Raw genomic sequence first — 26,422 nt, forward strand, 5'->3', positions numbered from 1 at the left:
CTCTGCTGTTTACTCCCTGTAACAATGTGTTTTCTATGTGTCTGAGTGTTCAGACTATCAAACTTGTGATATCTTAACACATATCCCAAGCATCAGGTGAGCCATTAACATCTTTGAAGTACTTCTCTGAAAGATATGAAGCATTTTCTCCATCACACAGTAACTTCAGCCCAATTAATTTTAATTCCAGAAGGACCTTTACTTAAAAGCATTATCACATTTCTCAGAAAGTCTTCAACGTCTTTGTGATATTTAGATACTAAAAACTAATCCAATTATTGAACTATACAACCAGACTTAACTCTGAACACTTAATAAATGCACAACCYGACTGTAAAAAATATTTATAGAAATGGGGATTTTTAACATTAAGAACAACAGGTATTATTAAAGATATCTTCCAGAAGAACAATTTTGTCCTGAGATACACAYAAATTGTTCTCCCAAGTCAATTTTTACATAATGCTGCATACTATTTGAAATTACACTGGTCAAATGTTATTAATTCAAATGGATTTTACAGATCTCAAAAATTATTGTAAGCACTCAAAGCACTGTAGACATTCTTTATCCATCAGTCTTCTCACATAATACAAAGTTTATCTTCTCCCCTTGAAAGTCCATCCAAGCACTGATATGATCAGAACAAGTATTACTGCTGCCTCTTCTATAAAGCCGCAGCCCTGAAATCAATTGACAATTTTTCTCTCATCTGTCTAGCCAAGTACAGGTTATTCTCTGGACCAGCTCAGAGCTGCTGGATTTTCAAACATATTCAGCTTGATTAGTACAGCAATCTTACTTGGAGCATCTCTTTACTTCTRCAAGTGATGACAAAAAAATTCTTCCCAGTTTTGCAGACCTGACGGAGACAACTACCTGTTTTGACACTYCCCCTTTTCTGTGCTACCAATAGAGAGCAAGGACTTTGCACAAGTAACAAAACAAACCAAAACAAAAATTACAAGCTGATTTCTGTAATTTCCAGAAACATTATGATTTACCACATAAATTTTAGAAGGGATCTTGCAAAGTTTATTTCTAGTCAAAGAAGGGCCAAAACTGAATTCAGACCAGGGTACTTGCCTAATCCAGCTGGATCTTTGAAAACTTCAGCGACAGACATCCCAAAACTTCACTGGACATACTATTCCATTGTTTAATTATCCTCCTGGCAATTTTTTTTCTTCATATCTTTATATCTTGAGATTTCTCTGTTACAATTCATCAACTTTGTTTCTCATTCTCTTACCACACACCACCAGGAAGCAACTCCTTCTGTTTTCTAGATCACCTCTCTGAAGATGCTGGGGACAGATGTTGGGTCCCTACAAAGACATCTTTTCTCCAGTCAGATCAGCCCTTGGTGCAGGTGCAGGTGCTCCTGTTTGACCAGCTTGGCAGCCTCCTCCTGAGCCCCTTCCAGTTTAAGGAATACTGTATCTAGATGAGGTTTTACAAGTCTTGAGCAGAGGCAGACAATCCTTTTCTTCAGCCTCCTGAATGTGTAGCCCAGGAGGCTGCTGGCCCTCTGCCCAGCTACCAAGGTGCCATACTCTGCAGCAGCAACTCCACGTCCTTTTGGAAGTGCTGATCCCCAGCTTCAGTCCTACTGAGGCAGACTTACAACTCAGGTGCAGGACTTGAGCACTCATCCTTGATGAATCTCATAATGTTCCTCTCAACCCTTCACCCCAACCTCTCCAGCTTCCTCTAAACAGCCCTGCCTGAAAATGTAAGAACCTGGTAAAAAAAAAAGTCTTTCAAGATGGAAAAAAATTGTCTTCAGGAAACATTATGCTAATGTCATTATTTCTGATGCTCTGAGCAGTTCTTTTTCCACCCCAGACAATGAAGGAAATAGGATACACTTCTCACTTCTCTCTCCTTGCAGCAGTTATTCCACATTCTGATTACAAATTTGCAGTCCATGTTGTATGATTTGTTTTCATGGAATCGGAGAATCATTCCATTTGGAAAAGACCTCTGAGATCACCGAGTCCAGCCTTGTCAACRAGATCATCACCACCTTGTCAASTAGACCATGGCACTGAGTGTTCTTACCTGAACACCTCCAGGGATGGTGACTCCACCACCTCCCTGCCAATCTCCTTCCCATGCTTAACAACCCTTTCTGGAAACCAATACATCCTGATGTCCAAYCTGAACCTCYCCTGGYGCAGTATGAAGCYRTTTCCTCTTGTTCTGTCTCTAGTTGCATGAGAGAGAGGTCAACCCCCACCTTTACAGCGTTCATCCAGGTGGTTGTAGAGAGTGATAAGGACACCCCTGAGCCTCCTTTYCTSCAGGCTAAACACCCTCAGCTCCCTCAGCCACTCTTCAAAGGACTTAAACTCTAGACCATTCAACAGCTTTGCTGCCCTTCTTTGGACATGCTCCAGCACMTGAATGYCTCTCTCGTAGTGAGAGACCCAGAACTGAACACAGGACTTGAGGTGCAATCTTGTTTTCTTGGCTGGTTTTACCTTTTTTGTAGGTGTTGGCCATAACATGTAATCAAATAAATAAAATGTAAACAGCCATAGTCCACTGCTCATCCAGACCAAAYAGCAGGGAGCAAATGAAGACTTGAACACGAGAGGACAACCATAGCAAATTATAGAACCTARGTAGAAATAAGTGAAAAGGGACAAATGGTGATAAATAAAGATCAAAATATCTCCAAAAAGCTAAGGAAGGACAGTGTTTATATCGTCTCTTGATATGTGAAACTTGTACTGACCGTGGCAGATCTCTTGGGTGTTTCAGTSTGATCATCACACAAAGACACTCACACACAATGCATGTGCCACATGTGGGCACACCATTCAAGAGACTGTGGATCTCTGTCTACACCTGAATGATGAAAGGTTAATCATCATCAAATTCAAAATGCACAGATACACTGTTGATGGGCTGATTGCCTTGATCCAAGATAGACTTTCCATAGTGAAATTAGACTTATAACAAACCTGTGATAAATGGATGCTGAGAATCACAACTCAATAAAAAGCAGTTAACCTAATGAAAGGCCATCCCACACTAACTATAAAATTCACAAAATTGCAAAGCCAACTTCCTAACTTAAAATAYCACCAGCATCTCAATGGATATATCAAATGAGCACTCCTTTATAAGGCATTTTCAGTCATTTAAGATGATGATATTTCAACATACCCATATAAACATTTGTTCTAATACAATTCATCACATATTTCCTGCAAAATCTTCAGGTGACAAGGAATCTGCTACAACCCTTCACAAATACAAGTTTATTTGAAATAGTTCCAGATTCTGGTACACATGTGAGCAGGTACCAGCCTTCTCCCACAGGAGGCAMAGAAATATGCACAGACTGAAGCAGCAACAGAACTTATGTTGAATTGCACACCATAATTGTGGCATACAGGTAAATATGGCTTGAAATCACAGAAAAAGCCACATGTCTGCAATAAATAGACAATGATTACACGTCCCCAAGAGAAATACAGTGAATGGATTCTAGTGAAATTTTAGTGCAACTCTCATTAGGCAGTTATGGACTAATCCAAAGGTCAATTAAGTTAATGAGTAATTGTATAAAAGGGTAAATATAATCTGTTAGGACTAATGGAAATACCTAAACCATGTAATCAAAAGCTTGCTCTCTCTATGAGCAAAATTATGTCTTCTCTGATGTAATTTATTGTGTATTAAATGCAACACGTCTTTAAAACAGGACTATTACACCTCTTATTAGATGGTGACTGAAATTCATGGTAGTCAGAATTGTTTCCTTCTGGACAAAACCCAAATGCCATCAGCTGGATGGCCCTGAGTGGCAAAGCAAGAGTCTGAGGTGCAGGTCGACAGCTCATCTGCAGCATGTCTGATACAACCCAACACATATTCAATGGCTGTGTGGTGGCGAGATCAAGAACTCTTCTCCTCCAGAGGAAAAAAGTGAGGACCCTTTATCTTTAGAAATATCTACATAATTTCTTCTGTCATGCAAATTTAACATTGGACAATGAAATAAAAAAAATTCATGGCTTATATAGACAGTTAACCACCTAAATTAACACTTGATGCTACAAATTTTTACTAATATAAATTTTATCCAGTTGAATTTTATTCAGAAAGAAAAATTGAACAATAATAATAATATTTAATCCCTCATGGTACACTGCCTTGAACAAGAAGAAAACTCTRTTAAAGGAAAGGACTAACAAGCTATTTCAGATATCAAGCAAATTAGTCCAAAGGGGATGTATCTCATTCTACCTCAGATTTTTCCTATTCACTATGTTTATCTTCCTGAAAACAAAGAAAAATTACTGCCTGTAAATTTAGAAACACAGAATTAGCCATTTACACCTTACCAGAGATGAATGCAGTGACACAGAAATAGATTTGAGGACAAAAGCAGAAAACAAAAAGAACGTAAGTTATGCCTGAACAGTATTGGAGCTAATCCTGTATGAGAGTATCTGAGCAGCATGAAGCAGTAGTAGTGAAGCAATATTCTGTGTGTATCTCTTCTTCAGACAAAAACTGGAAAGGGTTTAAAAGTGCTTAAGCAAAGAATTAAATATTTGCTGARGAAACCTAAGTATCTCAGTTTACTTAACTGAGAAGAAAATGTAAGCAGCTACCAAGTTGTCTCTTAAACTACCTATACCACAGATTTTCTTCAAAGAGTGATTTGTACAACTCAAACAGCATGGGTCCAAATCAATGGAAATTTCCACTCTGCATAGAGTATCTACAATTGTGACATATTTGTATCAAACTTTAATTTTGGGCTATATCACTCATCCTGCAACAACTGCTTGGAATTTAACCACACTGGAGTTTCCTGTCACCCAGAGGTGAGAAGGTTTCTACGACACATGTAGAAGGTTTCTACAACACAAAGACTGGGCTGGAAAGAGAAAGGCACCAGGACGTTTTCTGACTAAAATGCTGATTCCTTTAAGAATTTTCAGGACTCACTTGAGATGGTYTGAGTTCTTATCAAGGCAGAGCTTGGCAGAGGCAGTCAGAACAAGGAAGASCTTTGATGACTGATTTCCTTGCTGAAGAGCAGATGGATGCAGACCATGCTTTGTTTCTGAAGAGCAGCTGCAGCYGCTGCACCTTGAGGCTRCCCTGCAGAACCAGAAGTATCAACCAAGATCTGGATTTCTCCACAAAGAGATGGACATGGGATCCAGTGGCTGAGGCAGGTGTAGCAGGCTACACTGGGGAAAAAACAGGCTTTTTCTGCTAGCAGAAGAAAATGGGAGATCCACTGACTGGAAGCCAGAGAAACCTCAGAGTAGAACAACTATWTAATACTTCATCAGATTCCTCCTCATCAAGTCTGTGTGCAGGGACTTAGTTAAACTAAAGAAGCAAACCTGATACAGAGGACAGGGTAAATTCTCCAGTTTCATTGAGCCTYTTATATGTTCTTCTATAAAACTGGATTATCTCAACAGATCCTACTGACTGGAACATCAYCAATTAAAGCGTATTTTAAAAAGTATTTATTTCCATCATCTCCATATCACTTAAATTGCCTTCTYCTTTGAAATAAGTTCTGTTCTGATGAACTCCTGATGACCTTCCTAGTCTCTCTCTAGTTACCTCTGTTAGCTCAGTGCTGCTGCATGACTTACCATTTTAAGTTTATGTATAYAGACTCAAGTTTTTACACAGGCTTGTAGGCCACTGCACTCACCACACTATTTTCAGTCTTAAAAAGTTTGCATGTGCAAAAATGCAAAATCAGGACTTCTGTGTCATCTTCAGATTAATTCAATTGCATCCRAATTACTCTGTATTCAGACAATTTGTTAAGAAATAAAGGTTAGTGTCATTGTCATCTACCAGCCTTTGAAAGATTCMTGTCAGCATGTTGCAGTAATTTATAATTAACTCTTGTCTCTGCTGTTCTTTATCAAATAAGTTATGATATCATTGTTTTACTAAGCATATGATCACTTTAGTATGCAGTGCAAGAAAGACTGAGGCAGGTAATTCAAAAAGTGCTACTACTCTTCTATCATAGATGGTGCTACAGAAATGGGGTTTGAGATGCTCACCTTCAGTTTTCTGTGAGATCAGCCCCCAAGACTGTTTKAGTTTGTGTATATGATAGCCCAAAACAAAGCCACTCACTTTCAAACTGTGCGTACACCTGGTCCATTTCAGTGGCCTTACCTACCTGGTGTTCTGTTTGACCCACATTAATACAATTCCTCTAGAGCTTCAGAGAAAAAGCACCTCTTCCCCCAATCCCCTCAGAATCCACTCTGTGGATAGAACCATGTATTCACAAAAAGAAGTTGAACAGGATCAACAAACACTCGCCTGTAACCTTTTCTGTCCAGCTCARAAGGGCCTGAATTTGTAGCACAGGTGCTTTTTCTAGCATCAGGCATATTTAGCAAACATAAAGTTAAAAGTAAATGAAAATTTGGTTAAATCTGCTGTGAGTCTTTTTATTTTTTTAATGGATTGACATAGTTTGGAGGTTTCTTTGAAACCACTGTAAGAAGATTATGTGCAAAGAATGTAAGTACTTCTCAATATTTATGTCTCTTTAAACTTTAGACTAACAAAAGAAAATATTAACAAACTTTTAATAAAAAACATGCATTTTAAACAACTGGGACTGCTGAATAACAAGTTTTTCACTGTCACATCACAAACATTACACATAAGAGTGAAGATAATGAATAAACATCATAGATGTTCAAATGAAACAGTAAAATGCTATTATYAAGCACTAAGAAACCAATGTTGTTATGACAGGCTTAACTCTCATCCAGGAATTTATATGAGAAGACAACATAGGCTKTATTATGTATCTTCCTAACAGAAATTTTGAAATGAAAAAGAAAATACTATTTGACATTTGTACCTGCTGACAGTTACATTTTAGCAGAGTATTTATAATTGCATTTAGAATATCAGATTAAAAACCTAAAGGGAAGATATGGTCAAAATTAAGTTAAGCTTACTTTTAAGCATGATGACCAGCACATATCATTTAAAGTATAAATTAGAAGAAATATTACAGTTATGGTGCACCTGTATGGCTGGAACTAAGGAAATAATATTAATTATATTGTCAGTTCTTCAGCTCTGCCTATCAATTATCTGTTTATTTGAATTCAACAAGAATAATGGGTTTGCCAAACATTTAGGACTGCAGCGACTGCTGRATAAGTACTTTTTCCCTGTACACACTTTCTAGAAAAGCTCACAGCCCAATTTCTGCTATAGAAGAGATGTCTGCTGTTGACAAAAGTAGTCCTTCAAAATACTGACTCATGAAATTACACCAAGTGCTTTGGCTATTCTGATCTGTTAGTGCTGAAAGTGAAGAACTGGGGGTAAACAGCTGTTTTATGGGACAGAGTTCCTTCACTTTGGTGTGGAAGTTAGGTKTAATGTCATGCAACAGCTTTTGTGGCTATACCTTAAAAGATAATGCTCTTGGTTGGGCTCTACTTCCAGTGCCCTTGCTTAGGCTGTAACTCCATTTATTACAGCTGAAGTAACTTTACTCATACTCAGCACAAAGTACTCTGTGTATAAATGCATACTAAAAGTGATACAATCCTTTTAAAAATGTGTGTTGGGAAGGCAGACTGGCTCCTGCAWTATAGTTGTAGAAAAAATGGCAGAACTGGTGCAACCTGGTCTACTCTTGAGAAAAGCATTACTCCTGTGTTTTAGTTTGAACTTYAAGGGAAATCTTGGGCTGAAACTGCAGAGGGGCATCCAAAGAAGCAGAAAAATAGTATTTCCATCCTACTTTGTGGCAGAATGTTAAAGAGCACCAGAGGTCCTGAGCTCTCTGCAAACACCCTTGAATTGCAATGCACTACATACCAGAGAACCATTAGCTGCAAAACATGTCCATTTGAGGTCACCTTAAAAAAAAAAAAGGAGGGGGGGAGCTGGGATAGGGAGTCTTTCAAATCTATCAAATACTATTTTTCCATGTAGCCTCTGAAAAAAAGTCAGGGCTGAAAATAGTTGATTCAGATACATGTATATGTATACCAAAGGTTCTATTTTATGTGAGATGTCCTCGAACACAGAACAAAACAATGCATGTAAGTTACCTCTTTTTCTCACTGAAGATTTCTTATCAACTTATTTATAAAATGGTAATGTTAATGAGATGCATACACAATAATCTACACCTAGTTTTATAATCCCAACCACAGTCTGACAAACAAAGCAAAATAATTTTTTTTTTTAGCTAGTCCTCCTCCTTTGTAACTAAGTCTTTGAACTGATAAATTAGCATGCATATTCTTTTCTCTCAAACCACTTGATAATTTCTTTCACACCTGGGGTACACTATGATCATTAAGAAAAATTCTGAAGATGCACAGCTGCACTGGTATAATTTTCATCAATGCCTTTGAAAAATATTTCCATAATTTATCAAGGTTTTAAAAGACACAGGTTAAGAAAAGTATAATCAGTGATTTTCTGACTAGGACAACACAGCAGCTTTCTGAAGATGAGAGATGTGATGAGATCAACACRCCTCACAGAGACTGATAAATTATCATTCAGAGTGGGGAAGGGGGCTAAAGTATGATAGACTTTAAAAAAAATGTTTAATAGATTTTTTTACCTTTTTAGTTTTTTGCCAGTCTATACACTACATATTTTTATATACTATAGAAAGATAATATGGTGTTTCATTAAAAAGAAAGACACACTGAGCAACAGTTAAATGCCCTTTCAGGGCTGCTTTGTGATTTTTACGAGTTTAACCTGTGGAATGGTTGGAATGGTTCACATTATTAATGGATTTGAATTATCACATTGCTTTTCGTTGTTATGGGTACTAATAGCACATGTGCACTGCCGTACAAAACTGTTGGTTCTTCAGAGCCCTTCAACTCAATTTCCTATCTCTCCTTTAACATGCATGCTTCCAACTTCTGGGACTTGAGCAGCCGCCCAGCTCCATCCCACGCGTGAGCCCGGTCCCCCTCCCGAGAGCTGCAGCGGCCGGAGCGGGTGGCGCACGGGAGGGCCCCGCASAGCGCCCAGGTCCCATAGCCTCGCTGGGTGCCCCCACACCGGCAGCTGCAGCAGCGGCAGCACCAGCCGCGCTCCGGGCCCCTCTCCCCGCAGCCGCCGGCGGGGACGGGCAGCACCCGGGCCGGGGAGCTCCGTGCAGCGGGCAGGGGAGCTCCGTGCACCGCGCCGAGGAGCTCCGTGCACCGGGCCGCCCCCAGCGCGGGGGACGCGCCCTTCCCGGCACCGAGCCGAGCCCGGACTCGCCAACCCGCCCAGCGAACAAGTGGCAGGCGGCTGAAGTTTTACTTTGCCGGCGCCGGTTCCCGCCGCAGCCGCCCGCGGGAGCTACGGCCGCAGCGCCGACGCGTTTTTTGGTTGAAGTTTGGCGGCGCAACACGCCCCTGCCCTTTCCCCTGCCCCTGCCCCCCTGCCCCCGCCCCCAGCCCGCCCGGAGCCCCGCAGCTCGGCCCGGGGCACGATGCGCAGGTAGCCGAGTCCCGGCGGGGGCGGTGCGGGTCCCCGCCGTACTCACCCGCTCCCCAGGCGCACGGTCAGCAGCAGCAGCAGCAGCCGGGCCCCGCGGCGGCGGATCCAGCGGGGCGCGGGGGCCCCCCACGCATCCATGAGCGTGAAGCCGCTCTCCCTTGCCCGAATTTCCTCCGGAGAGGCTGGGGAATAGCGACCCTACCAATCCCACCAACCCTCGGCACACGGCAGGCAGAGGGAGGGGAGGGGGGAAAAAAAAATAAAATAAAACACCCAAACAGGTAGAAACCCACTCTGCAAGGACCGCGCAACTCGCCCAATAGGCTCATCAGGTTGGTTCATAAATTATCCTAAAAACTGCTGGGCGAATCAATCCCTAGCAGAGGTGGAGCCTCCTTTACTAGAAGGGAAACATGCTTGGGAGATAGGGTGGCATTGATTTGGTATTTTCGCCAAAGAGGGAGATGGAATAGACCTTATATATCTATATACGTATAAATATAAATTGACAGAATATATAAAACGTTAAATATATGTTTAAAGCTATACATATATATTAAAATCTTTCTCTTTTTGAAGCTACTCAGAGGGCGGCTCTCGGAGAGGCAGCCGGTCCTCCTTGCCCAGCGGAGACCCGCAGCAGGGAGTAGAAGCGCCGGGGAATGTGCGCGGACACCCGCGGAGATTGCGCGGCTCTACGTCTAGCACCATCCACATTTTGGCGAGGGCGGCCGCAACCGCGGGGAAGGGGGTATCGGCCATCCCCTCGTCCGTCCCCAGGAGAGGGAGCACACCCCTCCAGCCGCAGTCCCTAAAGCCGTGCTGGAAGCAGGCGGCACGCTGGACGCGCAAGGGCAGCCGCGGGAATTCCGCGCCCCCGAGACGCGAGCGGCGCAGGCTCGGCGGCTGCAGGCGGCTCTGCGCGGCCGCGGAGCGCCCGGGAGGGGGACGGGCGGGGAGCGGGCGATGCGCGGGACTGCGCTGTGAAACGCGCAAGGGCATGCAAAACGCAAGGGTATGGGTTTTTTAAATTCTTTTTTCCTTCTTGTCTCCTCTCGACTGCTCCCTCCGCCAGTCTCTCTCGGGAGATGTAGGGGGAAGTAGCCAGACGTCCCACCCAGCACCCCCCCACACACCCCAAACCCGGGGCAGGGAAGGCGGMGGAGACACAGGGTCCGCGCTCGAAGCCTTTGACCGACCGTGGGGACGGCGGGCACGTCCCGGCGGGACCAGAGCTTAGACAACGCCTATCTGGTCTCTCGGCTTCAGGCTGTCACCAACCCAAATCCCTGCCTCCGGAGATGCCCTTGCTCTCAGATCTCTATAGGGCCCTTCTGGAGTAACCTGTGCAACGAGTTCTCGGTGTAAGGGGCAAACCGTTTTACAGTCATCATCATCATCCTTTTTCGAGTCAAGTTGTCACTGCACAGAAATGTAAATAATCCCCCATCCAGTGGTTATTCTGATGAAAGGCAGTATTTTGTCTCCTTTACACACSGGCATCTGGTTATTATTTTATATATACGGCTTACAGCTGCTTTAATGGTTAAAGAAACTCACCATGCTTCAGAGAGCTGCAGTACATTAAGTGAAAATTCAACGACTTGAAAATTAATAGCCAGTCCTGGGGGTAGTGACAGACGGTAAAGGCACATATTATTGCATGACCTGAGGTCTCTTTACTGGTGGATTAACACAGCAGGCAGCATCGTAGCATGATGGCAAAGGCATGAGCTCAGAGGAGAGCATATGCATTTATTTCAGAGTAAGTGCAGAAGCAGCTCTTCTGCTGCAGCTGGTGGCACTAGCTCCAAGAAGCCGGACTGCTGTCCCCCTCAGCCAGACAATGGGYGCAGCCCAACCCCAAGCCCCTTTCTCTCTGGGAAGTCCTGCCCTGAAAATGGCTATGGTCCTTAGGTTTATTATAAACTGATCTGTCAAATTGACTGYGTCTTGCAAAATGTTCAATGAATGCTCATGTCTTTGCATTTTGATGTTTATGGAATCATTAAGGCTCTTTACTAGTCTATAAAATTCCACCCTGTCACTAAAGGATATGCAATTAAAGTGACTACTGAGAAAATTTGACATAGGAAGTTTAAACATACTTACAGGATTCCAAGACATCTTCTTTCTACATAAGCAGTTTGGAGCATCTATTTAAAAACTTAATTTCACCCCTGTTTAGATCCAGCAGCTTGCTAGCAGTGAAACAAATGGAAGATTACAGCTAAAATAACATGCAGGATGAATAGTGAGAAAATGGAATTTTTCATTTGATTTCAGGGTTTAGAAAACTAAGGCACATAGAAGTACTATTAAAAAAAATTAAAATAAAAGCTGTGCCAATGATATTTCTCAAATTACATCCAGACAAGCAGGTTTCAGATAGTCCAAAATCTCAATTTTTCTTATTCTTTGGTGTAAACAATAGAAATCCATTCCTCTGAAAATTAGAGAGGAAATTATTCCATGAGTAAGTAAAWTCTTAGATGGGAAATAAGTATAAAAATTTTGAAAAGCAAACAGGGAACAGAAAATAACAAAAAATATTCACCATCAGAAGAAAACATGAAGGGAAACAAATCAATTCAGATCATCTGTATTCTTAAGGAAAATAAAAGAAGCAATAAACGAAAACTGCAAAATGGAAAAGTGACTATCAAAGAAAAGCTGAGGAAATTACCTAGTTGGKTGTCAAAAGAAGAAGATCTTTGTACAAGATAATACATAAAAGATAGTGAGTTAGTTACTAAGGCCTGCAGATATTTCTCATCTGCTTGATAGTGGCACAGCTAACCTAAAAACAGTTTTTAAATTCTCAGTTAAAAACATCTTCTGATGCTGGAAGAAGACTGTCTTTAAAAAAAAAAGGACAGAGATGAAGAAAGGAGTCAGTCATGTCACTTCAGACATGCTAAGCATCATTTCAGAAAGGGGCAAATTGACCAAAGTTGAGCAAAACTGTAGGATTCACATCACTATTATTACTAAAGAGGAACCAACCAGAATGGCTTCTGCAAAGGAAAACCACTGGCTCTATCTTCTTCAGTCATATTTAATGAGTCTATGAATAGAAGAACAGAGCTTCATTATTCATTGTCTTGCAAAACCATTTTAAGTCTATCAGTTATTTGTTAAAGAGGCTGCGTAGTTTTGGGGTCACTAGGAAAGTAAGATCATCTTTCAGAAACTCCTGGAGACTACTGTCAGTGATTGACCTTCTATGTTAAAAAGTTCTTACAAATCTCCTCTTGAGCTTATTTCATTTAACAGGTTACTCATTGAACTAATGGATTCAAAGAGAAGAAATATAAAAGTTTACAGATGAAAGTTTCAGTTTGGTTAAGTCTATGGAGAACAAAAGTGAATATATTGTGAAGTCATCAGTGTGTAGAATATCAATAATAAAATGGGAAGTGATGACGTGCTGACAAATGTAAAAAAAAAATAAAAAAAATAAAAAATGTTGGTAAAGATTTTAAGTACCTAAATGTAAAATCACATGTCAGCTCTCAGCTCTGCTGCTGCCTAGTAATGGAAGATCCAGAGAAGATGTATATTCAGAGTTAACTGAAATTTCTCCAGGATTGTAGAGTAACATCCATCAAAACAACCAGAGGAACACTAATTGGAGCAGCTCATCACCTAAATTCTGCCCAAGCTCACTGGAAATCTTTCTCTATTCTTCAGATTTAAAGAGTGCAAGATACGGGGATAATCCCGTGAAAAAGACCTCTAAACCACAGCCACGGTAAATCACCAGTTCTCTAACTTCTTAAAAGTGCAATWATTGATTTGCATTCCTCAGTAATACACCTAACCTCAGGCACTGTAAAAGGAGCAAAGGCACTTAGCACAAGCTCTTGATTTCCAGTTTAGATGCCACCTATTCAACCTCAAGGCACCTACAATCTCTGATTCAYCTAAAAGGACTTGAGAAAGAATTTTCATACTTAAAGCTGAAATCCAAATAGAAGGAGTAGGAAAAAATCTGCCACATTAATGTAGAAACAGCCAATATCACTGTATTTTTCACCTGGGAGGCTTGACACTTATTACTGGAGAGCATCTTGATTCTTCACAATTCAATTTTTCAAGACCACAGAGGAATYAAAAAACACTCATATGTAATTTTACATAGCTGACATCCTACATCTGCTGTATTTCTCTTAAATATAGCTACTTCCCTGACAGGAACATATGAGACCTGTTGCCAGATTTGTGTGGCTGCATACCACTTTGAGTGAATAAGAGCTTTGAAAACCTAGACTTAGTGGATGGTTCATCTTCATTCACTGTGCTTGAAGGAAGTTGATGGCTCTCATGCAGACCACTTACCCTGCTGAGAGCAAAGTGTGTGTAGATAGAATAAAAAATCATTATGTGTTCTGTCCTCCACCAAAAAAAATGCATATAGAACAGCAAGAGCTCAAGGACCATTGCAGTCATGTCTTCAAAAGCATAGATTTACTTAAAAACACTTTGGTGAAATTACACAKGTGGACCTTAACTATGGACTCACAAAACAAATTCCTCTGTGCACCTCACACTTTAGACTTCTAGAATCAGAGAATTTAAGTTGGGAGACACCTTAAAGTAAGCACAAATATAAGAACAGTGTCACATGCATGATGTTTAAAACCTGAAACCCAAATAAAAACAGTTCCATTCCTTTCAGGGAAGTTCAGAAAAAGTGGTTTTGAATATATATCATCATAGTTAATCTTTCCCGAATGTTTAATATGAATCAAAAAAGTGATCTTAAACAGCATAGTGGCCTAGTGTTGCAAGAGATGTTAAAAACACCTCAAGAAAACAGAAAACCAATGCAAATATTTTGGTGCTGGCTTTTTTAAAAAGAGTCTTTAAATTTGAGGATGGTGGATATCCACAGGAGAACAGAAAGAAGCAACAATGTAGCTCCAGTGTAGCTTTTATATTGTGATTAGAACCACAAAATAATTGCTTTCAGTGAAACAGTCAACATCCTAATAGAAAATAAATTATAAAATTCTTACTTTTCATAACTAAATACTATTTTAATTAGGATTTCATCTCTGATACCTTGATTTAACTGCTCACTCACTTCACTCATTAAAATGATTACTAACAGTACATCTTCAGSTGCACTTAAAATTAAGCAAGAGAAATAATCTCAAGCAGAGAAAAATTGAAAGATTGCACCKATCTTTGCAATGGGGAAGGGGAAGTGTTACAGCATATAAGAGGATATTCCTTTGCATTTAGCACATTATACTTCCTCTCCATTAAGTTATGATGGAATTAAAAACAAATTGAAGTGTAGACAGGTCTATGCTATATAGGCTGAAGGGCTTTGGTACAGAAAGATAACCTCAAATCACAGACATTCCCCTGGTCTATTACTATTGTCATTGCCTTTCACTAGACCTTGAAGTATTTTCAACATGAGCCAGCAAACAACATTTTGACAAATGCATTTTGATCTTTCCTGTTTAACAAGGCGTAAGACCACAATCCCTAACTCTTCTTCACCCTAAGAGCACAATTTTATCTTTGCTTCTCCTTCACCTGTCAGACAATTTCAAAGAGAAAACAGAGACCAAGATTTCTCAGGAGCCTGGATTTCCCTTCTGTCAAGACACATCTTCAGAGGCTGTGAACGTTGAYAGGGAATATGGAGAACAGGGAGTAGAGGGGCGCTTCCAAGTGTGAGGCACCCAAATGCTGCAGACAAGGCAAGAGGAGTCTTACAGGGGACTTGGACACCAAGATGCACTCTAGTTCATTCAGGAAGTTAAATCCAGTTTGGATTACTCCAATGTCAGGGGCAGGAGGTGAGCACTATTCAAACCCTTCTGCAGTCTGTGCCTTATTTTCCCTGTCAGGGAAGTGACACAGTTTGGCTCAGTGAACTGTAGCAGGGCAAATGCCTGAGGTGTATATGGTGTACATTGGCACTGCAGCTCAAATGAGGAGCATTCAGTTCAAAAATGGGCCTAGAAGCACAKGAAGATGATTGCAGCAGCTTTCTGGATGTGCTTACCAGGACTGCTGGAATGCGCTGTGTCCAGCACTAAGGGATCTTCAGCCCATGGAACTCGATTGATGCTAAAGTAAATCCCCTCCAAAACACACTTACTGAGGGTGCTGGCTTCTCAGTACCAATGGATTGTCTCTGAAGATCTGCTTCCACTCCACTCCAGTATTTGCCAATGTAGCCAAAGCCACAGTGAATTRTCAGAGGACTAGGACCCTGGCACGATTCATGGCAAAACAACATGCCAATATATGTTTGATGTATGTTCACCCATATTTTGAAATTATATAGAAAAGAAATCTTTTCTTTTTGCTGATTCCTCCTGTCTCCACTGAGGACCAAAATTACCTTCAAATGGTTAAGAATAATTTCACAGCTTATAGGATGCTCTCAGGAGAATACTATTTGATTATCTGTCTGGTCTTATTTTGTTAGAGGATAACAGGGCAGCTTTTCTACCTGACTACTGTGAGCACTTACTGTTCCAGCCAGATCAGGAGGACAAAGACATGTGAAAATGAAAAATAATGGGGCAGGCAAAGACTGTGGTTGTACTTTTTCCGGTTTCAAAAAGATTCAGTTGATACTTGGCTCAGCCTTTGTTGAAAGTTGAAAGTGGCTTTTCAGTGTACCCTATCCTGAGCAATCCTCCTTAGAGTATAAGAAGTTTTTTAATCTGCAAAGCACAAGAGATAAAAAGGTCTCTTCATAAGACTGGTCTGTCTGATAATTGGAAAACATTTTCTCCAGAATGACAATTTAAACTCTTGGTAACAGAATCCCATAGCAAATCTAAAGGAAGGGTGAAATAATTCTGTCCAGAGCATTAACACTCCTTCTGCAATATATTATGTCGCTTGCTGCACTTCTACAATTGCTATTAATTGACCTCTAGGTCTCTCAATTGTAACAAAAGTCTCAGATATTTAGAGATTGCTTTTTGGTATATTAAATTGTATTTTGCTGCCTTTTACATTCTCTACAGTTGTATTAAATTTGTCCTTCTACATTTCTATTTTTCTTCTTAAAGTGCCTCTTCCATCTTCCAATTATTGGTTATTATACCACACGTTAGGAAACAAAGGTTTAATTAGTAAATTGAATACATCACAGTCATAAGTATCTCCAGTGCTTACTAGAGAAATAAGCAAAGATCTGGCTGAGATTCAAAATATTTTGTTATTGGATATTTACTATAATCAAATAGAACTGTCCTACAGTATACCTTGGTGTAAACTCAGCTGTCAGGTCAATAGATKTATTTACAGTTGTAAGAATCTTCASGTAAAACCAGCATTGCTTCCTAGTTTAATTATTGAGAGGAAAATGGTCTATTATGACAGGTCCTCACTAGATTGTGTAAGGAAAATWCTATTGATTATCAAAAATCATTTTTTGATGATATCAAACATTTCAACATTTAGCAGCATTGAGATAGCATGGAGGTTGAAGAATATGTGCATTCCATTCCATTCCATGCTGAAGTYTGCCAATATTTAAAATATGTATTCATGGTATGTTTTCAAAACTAATTAATTACCTTCTCAGTATGAAAGTGCTTTGATTTTTATATTTTTTAAACAYGACCCGGAGAAGAATAATTTTCCCTCTCAAACAATACCAGAAAACAGGACTAGAAGACCCYTAGTCTTAGGTCTGTTGCTCCTAGACAAACTCTTTTTTTCTGCAGTTGTCTTTAATCACTAACTTGCACATTCTAGCATTTGCATATGATGAAAATTCATCATTCTAGCATGACAAAAAGTGTTGCTGTGCAGAGATAATTCTAGTGAATAACTGAGAAATCAACTATTTTTGAAAGTGGAAGAATAATCTAYGGTTTATCATATGCTCTCAGGAAGGCCATTATCAGCTATGATTATCAATACCAATTCACCCAGATGATTGGAGGCTGATGAAACAGCTGCTTTGGTTTGCATCATTGATGATTGTTCTTAAGAATGATCCTTCTCTAGAGTAAATCAACCATTCTCTTGGAAGTATCTTCTAAAATAATACCACTGACGAGACTGGAGATACTTATAATATCTTCTGCTTGAGCTGTGTTGCAAATGAGACAGAGTATGTCAGAGTCTTTGATTTCCCTAAYAGCTATTGAAAGCATTGCATGTTTTTGTGAAGCTTCACCTCAAGTATTAGCCATGTAAAATAGATTCTTTATTTACTCTGAAAAAATAATTATATTTAATCTGATTCAATAAAATACAATGTAATTTAATTTTCTCATGTATTTTGTTTCATATCTCCTTTACATTAAAATATTTCTTCTAAACTACTAATTTTTTTTTTCTATTAAGTGCTCATTAGCTCCTGGCAAAACGTTGTCCACCCAGAGGTTTACCTTTCCTTTTTTGGGGAAGTATTGCAAAGGCTGCAGTATGTTAATAGCTGCCAATCTCAGTGTGCCRCAGAAGCTGCCATTTGTGCAGAGTTTGACAGTGTCCCTTAGCTGAAGAATTTCCATMATCTCTCTTCCATATATCTTTATCACAGCGTGCAGCTTTGGGCACCATGGTATAGAAAAGACATTAAACTGTTAGAGAGCATCAAAAGCATGGAGGGAAGTCCGAAAGCTCTCCTCTGATGGCAGGTAGGCTTTTCCCACTTTCATCAAACTCATGTCTGTAGCTTTTTTTTTTTTTTTTTCTCCTCTGGAAGCAACTTTAAAAACTACCTTAATGGCTACAAGAATAACCATAGTAAGAGACAGTTTGTTACATTCTCAGTGTTTATTTTCATCTYAATTAGAAAAACTAAACTAAAATATCAAACTAAGAAGCATCTTCCAGTTTGTGTGACATCCTTAGGTCTTTCTGACTGGAATACATTTCCAAGTTTGCTCTGCAGAAGGATTTCTATCCCAATTATGAAGTGCCTGTWTAGCTCTTTGTTTTCACTGGACTGGGTGCTTCTTTACCCACTGCAAGGTGCCTTTYCTCTTTCTTGTCAGAAACTCTCCAKCCGCAGTCTGTAAACAGACAGGAGATCACAGCCTCTCTGTTTCCTGCAGCAGAGATAGGTATGCACAAGCTTAGCAGAGTAGTTGTTTCCTTCTACTGTTTTCCATTTTCGTCCTTTRTCCTTGCCTACAGAAGCATTTATAGCCCTCATCCCTCTAAATAATGGTGGCTTTCCAGTAACTTCTTGTCTTGTTTTAAATTTCACATTTCTGCTTTTGTGTTGGATCCCAAATTGCTCCTCAGGCATGCAGGCTTGGAATCTAATGTTGCATGCAGACTCTCCATCCTTATCCCCATATAGCTCTACCATGCAGGAGAGCAGAAACACATCTGTTGTATCAATTTTTGTCTTTTCTGAGGGAAACGAGTGTGTGATAGTATATCAGAGAAACTGAAATAGATGGGGAAAGCATGYAAGCTTACAAGTAAATGATGTCTTCACCAAGTCTGAAAAAAATGTGAAAAATTCCAAGCAAAGCCAAGATGAATGGAAGTTGCTTTGGATTTACCATARCTGTGTTTGTCAGACAGGTTGAAAGCAAAGAGCACTTAGCTCTTGTTCAACAAGGAACTACAGGAGATAGGAGATGAAAGAGGATGGTTCAGTGATCCATTTGTAATGTGGTTCTCAATCAGAATTTTAGGTTTGAATAGCTCTCTGAATATTTGGTTTTGGTCTAAGAGAATTGATTATTCATGAAGGTCTGAAGAAGGGTTGACTTCTCTGAGCGGATTTCTCAAAATACCGGGGGAGCGTTCTGTCACCAGGTGACAAAAATACTGCCTTGATGGCATTATTTTTTCCATCAAATGCTATAAATTTTAGTGCCTTTTAATACCTTTCAATCTTTCATTGAATCTTTTTCAACTCCTTGCCAAATTTATTCAAATAGTCTTTCCAAAAATGAGCTCAAACTCGTCTACCTTGAAGATCTTCCACTAATACAGCTTTTAGAAGTTTGTTTACCAGCTCTTTTTTTCTGCAGCAAGCTTTACTCCTTTCCAGAATTTTATTTTTATAGCTCCTTCTTCTAATGTAGCCAGTCCACAGATTTCAGTAAGGAATTCCAAATCATATTTCAAATATGTAACTGTCAGAATGTCTGATCTTGAATGGGAGAGGGCTTGGTAATCAACATATTGGGCTGACCTCATTCTGAGTTACCCACCTACTTAAGGGGGTGTAAATACCTATGCAAAACATAAAAAGCTGCTACATTTGTGACCAGAATTAAATCATGGTTCTAATAGCAGCACACTGGAATCAATGAGTTAGAAATAGCATCYCAGTTCTACCTACCAATGAATTTTTCACATGCAATGCACTCAAACAGAATTACTCCACACTTAATCTTCCACAGCTTTTGACAATGTGCAAAGTGCTCTAAGAATTTAAGTTCAGCTATTCAAATCTGCCCTTAGCTCTAGAAGCTACTAACTCATACTGACAAGTTATAAACACCAAAAGAAACACRCTATAAACTTTTTAAAATAGCTACTCCATTTCTAGTGGCTGAAATGTTTCCTCTGCTACTTCAATTTTGATAACAGTGATATTGCCATAACTAACAGGTATTAATAACAAGTAGTTACCAAAACATACCTGTGTACAAATAGATGTGCCCATAGAGCATTGTTTTTTGTGGCACAAACCCTTGAGTTACCTTTGAATGAAGTTTTGTGCTTGACTAAATTGTGTTAACATAATCCTACATTATTGGGAAAGCTCCAGGCTTTAGAAGAAAAACAGTCATCTCCGAAAAGCCGAGCACAAGATGCAGAATGGGCCTTAAAATTACAAGAGCAGGATGGCATCAGAGCTCTCAGGGCCACAGACCAGGGTGGTACTGGASAGAGGAGTAACAAAGACAGAAAAAGTATCCAACACATGGAAAACATACTATACATACTAAAACCCAATTACAGCATGGAATCTGCAGACCATTGAAGAAAGAGCAAATAAGATTGTTAGTAAACACATGAAAGTAGCACCAAGTGAAACAAGAAATTATGAGGAAGAAGGCCTATTGTAACCACCATTTTCCTGTCAATGAAGCACCTCAGATCCTGGATCCACAGTACAAGTATGCTCCCYTAATGCATTCTGTTTAACAGTAACTCCGTCAATCTACTGACCCAAAATAATAGAGGTCTATGTAAAAGAGACTAGGAGGAAATCTGTGTTCAACCATTGTATTATAAATGAGAAGTTGTTGTATTTGGATAATTTCAACTGTGTGTGCTAGCATCACTGTAACTAGATTAGTAATACAATTTTGATTAGATTTCTAATACTTTAATTGGACTAACAATTCCTGAGTTTGCATGAGTTGTGTTTCCTTGGTTGACATCCACTGCACAGAGCATTTGTTCTGGTACCTTACCCTTGACTGTAATTTGAATGGAATGCACTGCTCTTTAAAGTTATGCAGCATCTCATGTATAATTGATGTTTGTTTGAGTGTAATTATACTTTTTCACTAGTATAATTTTGGGGAAAACAAGTGTTTCTAAATTAGTGACAAATGCTCATGGAATGAACTTCTGGAATCCCTAATAAAAATAAAAATAATAAAACAGATCAAGACACAGTTCCTGAAGAACAACAAAGTACTTTGTATACAACATATTTTTTTAAATGATCTATCTTTAAAAGTAGCAGCCCCTTGAATACAAAACCCTTGCAAAAGTCCTTTCCAGAGAATCAGTCTTTTTACCTCCCTGATGTGACTGGTTCTTTCACAGAGTTCTTAAAAATCTGCATCCTAACATAAATCAATATTATTTAAGGAGCACATCATCTGGAAATGTCTCTTTAAAGGAGTAATACAGTAGTTTGTGATTAAATATTGCAAGTTTTTAATGTGTTTGCTTGTTATTTTCCCTATTTTGAAATGCCTAAGCATAATTTTTAATTTTTCCCCCTGTATCTACTTTGTTGACATTCTTTCCACTTCAAAATACCTGTCTTAGTCATAAAGCATAAAATAGCTATAAAAGCTGACTTTAATTGGTGTCCTGTATCCCCTTAGAGACCATCCTGCATTCARCAGATTAAAGCAGTAGTTCTTCAAGACTGAAATTACATCTGAATGTGAAAAGAACTTTCAGGAAAACAAAAACAAACTGTTGGATACTATAGTAGACAAACAAGTCTTTTAAAATACAGTTCTTGCAGAGCAAAGTCACTGCCTGGGCATTAATAGATGTCTTTTTTTTCAYAGACTAAATGAAAGTGTCTGGGATAAAAAAGGCTGCTTGCACTCATCATTCACAGCATGCAGCACTGGGCTCAGCTAATGCTTGGTCATCTCCCAACTGTACCTACTCCTGTGTAAAGGCCTCTCTAATGGGAAACAAACCATTCTCACTTAAAATTAATTGCAAAGTTACCAGCTGGGCTTTAAACACAACATCTCAAAGTGGTGACTGGATATTGTACAGCTGCTCTAACATTCCAACAAAACTATTAACTTTTTACAGACAAAGAGTTAGAAATATTCTTTTGGCAATAAACATAAAATGATCATGCCAATGAAAACATAACTAAAATTCAAGCAAGGAGTGTGAGTAAATTTATTAGTAATACAAACCTGTAAGAGAACTGAGGAATTATATTTGTGACATAAAACCCCAGCAATTACCCTTCCCTGGATGCAGTAAAAGCAAAGGGCTCTGCAGGCTCTAGGAGGTTTATAATGTTGGAGGGAAGAGCCTCATGGGTTAGCAAAAGCTTCAGAAATATCAAAATCAAACTTAGGAAGATGTGTCTGAGGAAGTCAGACTTTGAGGTKGACCTTTCTTTGCTATTATTTCTAGAGCAGGAAATTATGAGACCATTTCACTCTTCCTGCTCAGACAAGGAAAGAAAGTACAGGTGTGTTCTGTGTGCATGCAGAGTAAGAGGGAAGAATTCTGGAGAGGCAAGGAAAAGGGCAAGCAAAATTAAATTATTTTTATGTAATTCATACTAACTGAACTGGGAATGGAAATACTGAAGGAAAAGAAATTGTACAAGYCTGAACTGTATTTTATCAAGAGCTACAATGTGAACTGGTTCAAGAGAATTCCCTGGAGATCAGTTCAATGTGTAAGAATTAATAGATTCTCTCACACAGCATTTCAATAATAATTTGAGATACCACGTAAGTTGAAAGAGGTAAAAATATCTTAAACAAATTTAAGTTAAATATGCCTTACAAAAATATTGTRAATTTATTGAGCCAAGAAGATTCTTTAGGGCTATTTAACACTTGTTACAATTCTAATTTTCTCCCACGTTATTCCAATATTTAAACAATCCCACTTGCTTCTAAGTGGAAAAAATACAGCAAGCTACTCTGCCAAAATACACCAGGTAAAGTGATTGCTTACATCTGACGCATCTAGAGGGAATTTTATTTTATTCCCAAAAGTGCTTCTAAGGCCCCTGGCTATCTTATTAACACAACAAATGTGCTCCATCATTTTTATTATAGATTACTAACATGGGATTTTCTGGGAATTAATAAGGGTTTGAATTGTCTCTAGGCCCTTTCTGAGCAAATTTTGGTTTCTGTAAAAAAAAAGTTATCTAATGATATGGATCATAAGCTTGACTTCATGTTTTCTTTGATGTCTTGATAAGTTCTCCCACTGTCTCCAGGAAGCCCACTGTGACTCTCCATCACAGATTTTTGGAATAACTTCAATTGCTGCTATTTTATCTTACTCAAGCCTTCTCTTCTGCTACAAAAGGACAGATCACACTAACCTGCATCCTGTCCTGTGCAGTCTTAAATCAGAGCAAGCCAACTTGAGTGAAAAAGAGGAGCCACAAACACCCTGTCAGCAGGCAGTTCCCTCCCCACCCTTGCTGCCCCGCAGGAGCAGGGGGCTCCCTGTGCTCTTTGCACCCTCCTGCAGCCCCAAAAGCCTCTGAGCATCCCCTCCCTGAGCCAGGGGCTGAGCCAGCCCTCGAGAACCAGGCAGARTTTCTCAGATGATTCAGAAGAGCTRAGGAAAGGATTATGGCTTTACATATATTATAAATGCTTACGCCTTCATACCTTCAAACCATCTGCAAAGGGTATTATGTAGTTAAAGTTTGCCTGTTATTTTGCCTGACTTCTCTGCATGCAGAAGTTTCTGTAAACAAAAATGKTTCTTCCTCAGAGTTCTGTGCTTCAGAAATAAGAGGTGCATTGAATCTAATCTTCCTTGGGCTTGAGGAGAGATAGGGGACTCAGAAATACTTTTGTAAGCTCTCATACWTTTATAGAAAGGAATATGATGTTATTGAAGCCAAGGAAAAATTCATTTCACTAAGCTAAGAAGAAATTCACTAGAATGAAACATATCAGGAAAACAAACCACACCAAAATCAAATAGAAAACAGCATCCAAACTCCCAAATGAAATGAATTTAAACAAATTATATTCAGAAAAGTTTGAAGGTGTAAAAAAAGTTGGAAAAGTTCTGGAAAAGCCTGGCACTAAAGAAAAATTAGTTTCAACTAAACTAAGGAAAAATTCACCAGGATGAAATGGGTTAGGAAAATCAAAAGCAAACAAAAACCCCTTAACCAAATGGAATCTAAACAAACCGGTTTTGTAAAAAGCTATTCCTCCTCAACTGTTCAGCAARTTTTCTTTGAGAAAGTACATGTTCAATAGATCTCAGTTTGTCTGACTTTCTGCTATGAGAAAAAAAGCACAAAACTGAAATATTTTTCTTTTGATGAAACCATCCTTGCCTTGCACATGCATTACAAAGAGCTGAAACACAATAACAACTGCCTTTATCCTGAGCAAGTCACCTTGAGAGGTACAATCTAACCCTGAATTTATTTATGGTGACTATGAAATATGACTATGAAAGGGATATACAGTACTGAAGAATGAATATGAAATACTTTTGAGTTGAAGTGGTACATTATTACATAATCTCTCCTTTGTTATATAGCCTCTTGAAATCTGATAGAAGACTGGAAGAACAAAAGGGAGGCACTTTAGGCAGAGGAAGATTTTGTAAAAGTCACTGCAACAAGAGCTCCCTGTATGTATGAAGTCTAATCAACTAYAGCCCCCTCGTCCAAAATCTCTGTGGGATGGCTTTCAAATAAAAAGCACATCGAAGTATTAATCTTCTGGGGAAGAAAACAGCATATAAGAATAGCAACTCTCAAACCATGATTTTTTCATTGATTTTAAAGAATCTCCAATCTGCATTTCTTCTTTTTCATGCGTGCCTCTATCAGTGGGAAACATGCCCAGGTTGGAGCTGCACATCTGCACCATCATCTGCCTTGGGAAAGAAATKAAATCAAGGGTCTGTTTATTCAGAGATTTCATCAGGATGTGATTTGCTTCACAATATTGTCTATTGAAAATAGCAATAACTTTTCCTAAACACTTCATACTTATTTTAAATTATTCAAAAATAGTACAGGTACTGATATTCACATTCTGATGCTTTCTGTGTGAGATAACTTTGAGTTACTCCCCAATTATCTAACTAATGACAATTACCTAGACTGACTTTCTGATTCACAATGAGGGAAATAGTCCRTGAAATGAAAATACATACTCTCATCCCACAAAAAAATTATTGAAATTCAGGTGCCTGTTAAATATTTTTATGCTTTAAAGAGTATTGCTCAGTTGCATGAGCAGGTAAGATGGAAAACATATGCAGGTTTTCTTACTGTTTTACTAAATATCAATGACGATTACTTTAAAAATAATTCCTTAAAGRAAGAGTGACCCCTCTCATGGAAGACTTTCCTCACTTATTTTTATTATATGTGTTCCCTATGAATAGGGAACTTAGTTTTCATAGTTATGTATAAAATGTGCTTTGTGCAATCTACATTTTTAACCCTAATTAAGTGCTTTACTAAAATGATCATATTTCTGGCTTGGAAAGAAGTATGTCTGTTGTGCTTTTTGCTGAACTGCTTTTTAAAACAGATTTATAAATAAATCATGTTCCTTTATGTAGTCAGATTTTCTGAAGTGCAAAATAAAATTATAAGCATCAGCTCTTTRCAGGTATGTCAGGCTGGGAGGCAGTTTGAATTAGGAACAAGAATATTTTCTAAGATTTTAATTTTTAAATCTATTAAAAATATTTAAATATACCAATAATACCAAGTTGCCAAGATTTTTTTTTGTAATTTGCTATGAAAATAGGGTGAGTCATTATCTTGAAGTATTCTTCTTGAATGATTTCTCTCTTTCCAATTATTTCTCAATTAAAGTAATTATTTTCTTAGATGCTTTGCATATTTCATTTTCTTTGATTCCCTATGGTACTGTACCATGCAGCAGATGTGGTTTAGGTTTTTGCTCTCTAAAGTAAAGCATTTTTGGGCCAGGGGGGCAGGATGGGGATGGAATTCACTGAGATACCACATCACAAGGGTGCTGAACAGATACCCAGGTTACTTTATGGCCTCAACATCTCTTTATATTTTAAAAGGCTTTACGTAAAATGGGAAACTCTAAAAAACAATTGTCCTTGAAGGTTAGATAATCATTTCAGGCTGAACTGCTGACATTGATTCTGGATTAGGTAGTTTGAAGACAATTCATGGTACAACTCCTTCTCTTTGCTKCAACAAGACCACACTATGGACCACTGCAGTGGGAGGAAAGAGTGCTGCTCTCATCCTCACTGCAATCCATCCTGCTTCCTTCAGGAACTGCAATCAAGCTTATGAATGAGCTGGTCAGACAGCAGAGAGACARCCATGGACCTTCCATTGCTGCACCTGCACCATGACAGGGTGATCATCAGGGCCCTTACCTTCTTCAGCCAGTTTTTGGTGGCTCACTTTCTGTGGATCAAACCAAATAAACTGTCACAGGTCACCAGAACACCGCAGGATGCAGGACAGAGAGCCATTAAGCTTTTCTCTCCTACAGCGGTC

At 39.1% G+C, this 26,422-nt stretch overlaps 1 protein-coding gene across 1 annotated transcript in view; it reads right to left on the reverse strand.

The window, feature by feature from the left end:
* The window catches only part of GABRG1 (gamma-aminobutyric acid type A receptor subunit gamma1), a 54,028-nt gene extending 44,383 nt beyond the window's left edge, over window positions 1–9,645 (reverse strand). The window contains exon 1 of the mRNA XM_057366738.1: window positions 9,554–9,645. Coding sequence (XP_057222721.1) covers window positions 9,554–9,645 — 92 coding nt within the window. The remainder of the gene's footprint in view (window positions 1–9,553) is intronic.
* Between the last annotated feature and the right edge of the window lie 16,777 nt (window positions 9,646–26,422).

The sequence above is a fragment of the Malurus melanocephalus genome, unplaced genomic scaffold, assembly GCF_030028575.1.
Source record: "Malurus melanocephalus ecotype Western Australia unplaced genomic scaffold, MMel_1.1 scaffold_71, whole genome shotgun sequence".
In the NCBI taxonomy this organism is placed as follows: Eukaryota; Metazoa; Chordata; class Aves; order Passeriformes; family Maluridae; genus Malurus; species Malurus melanocephalus.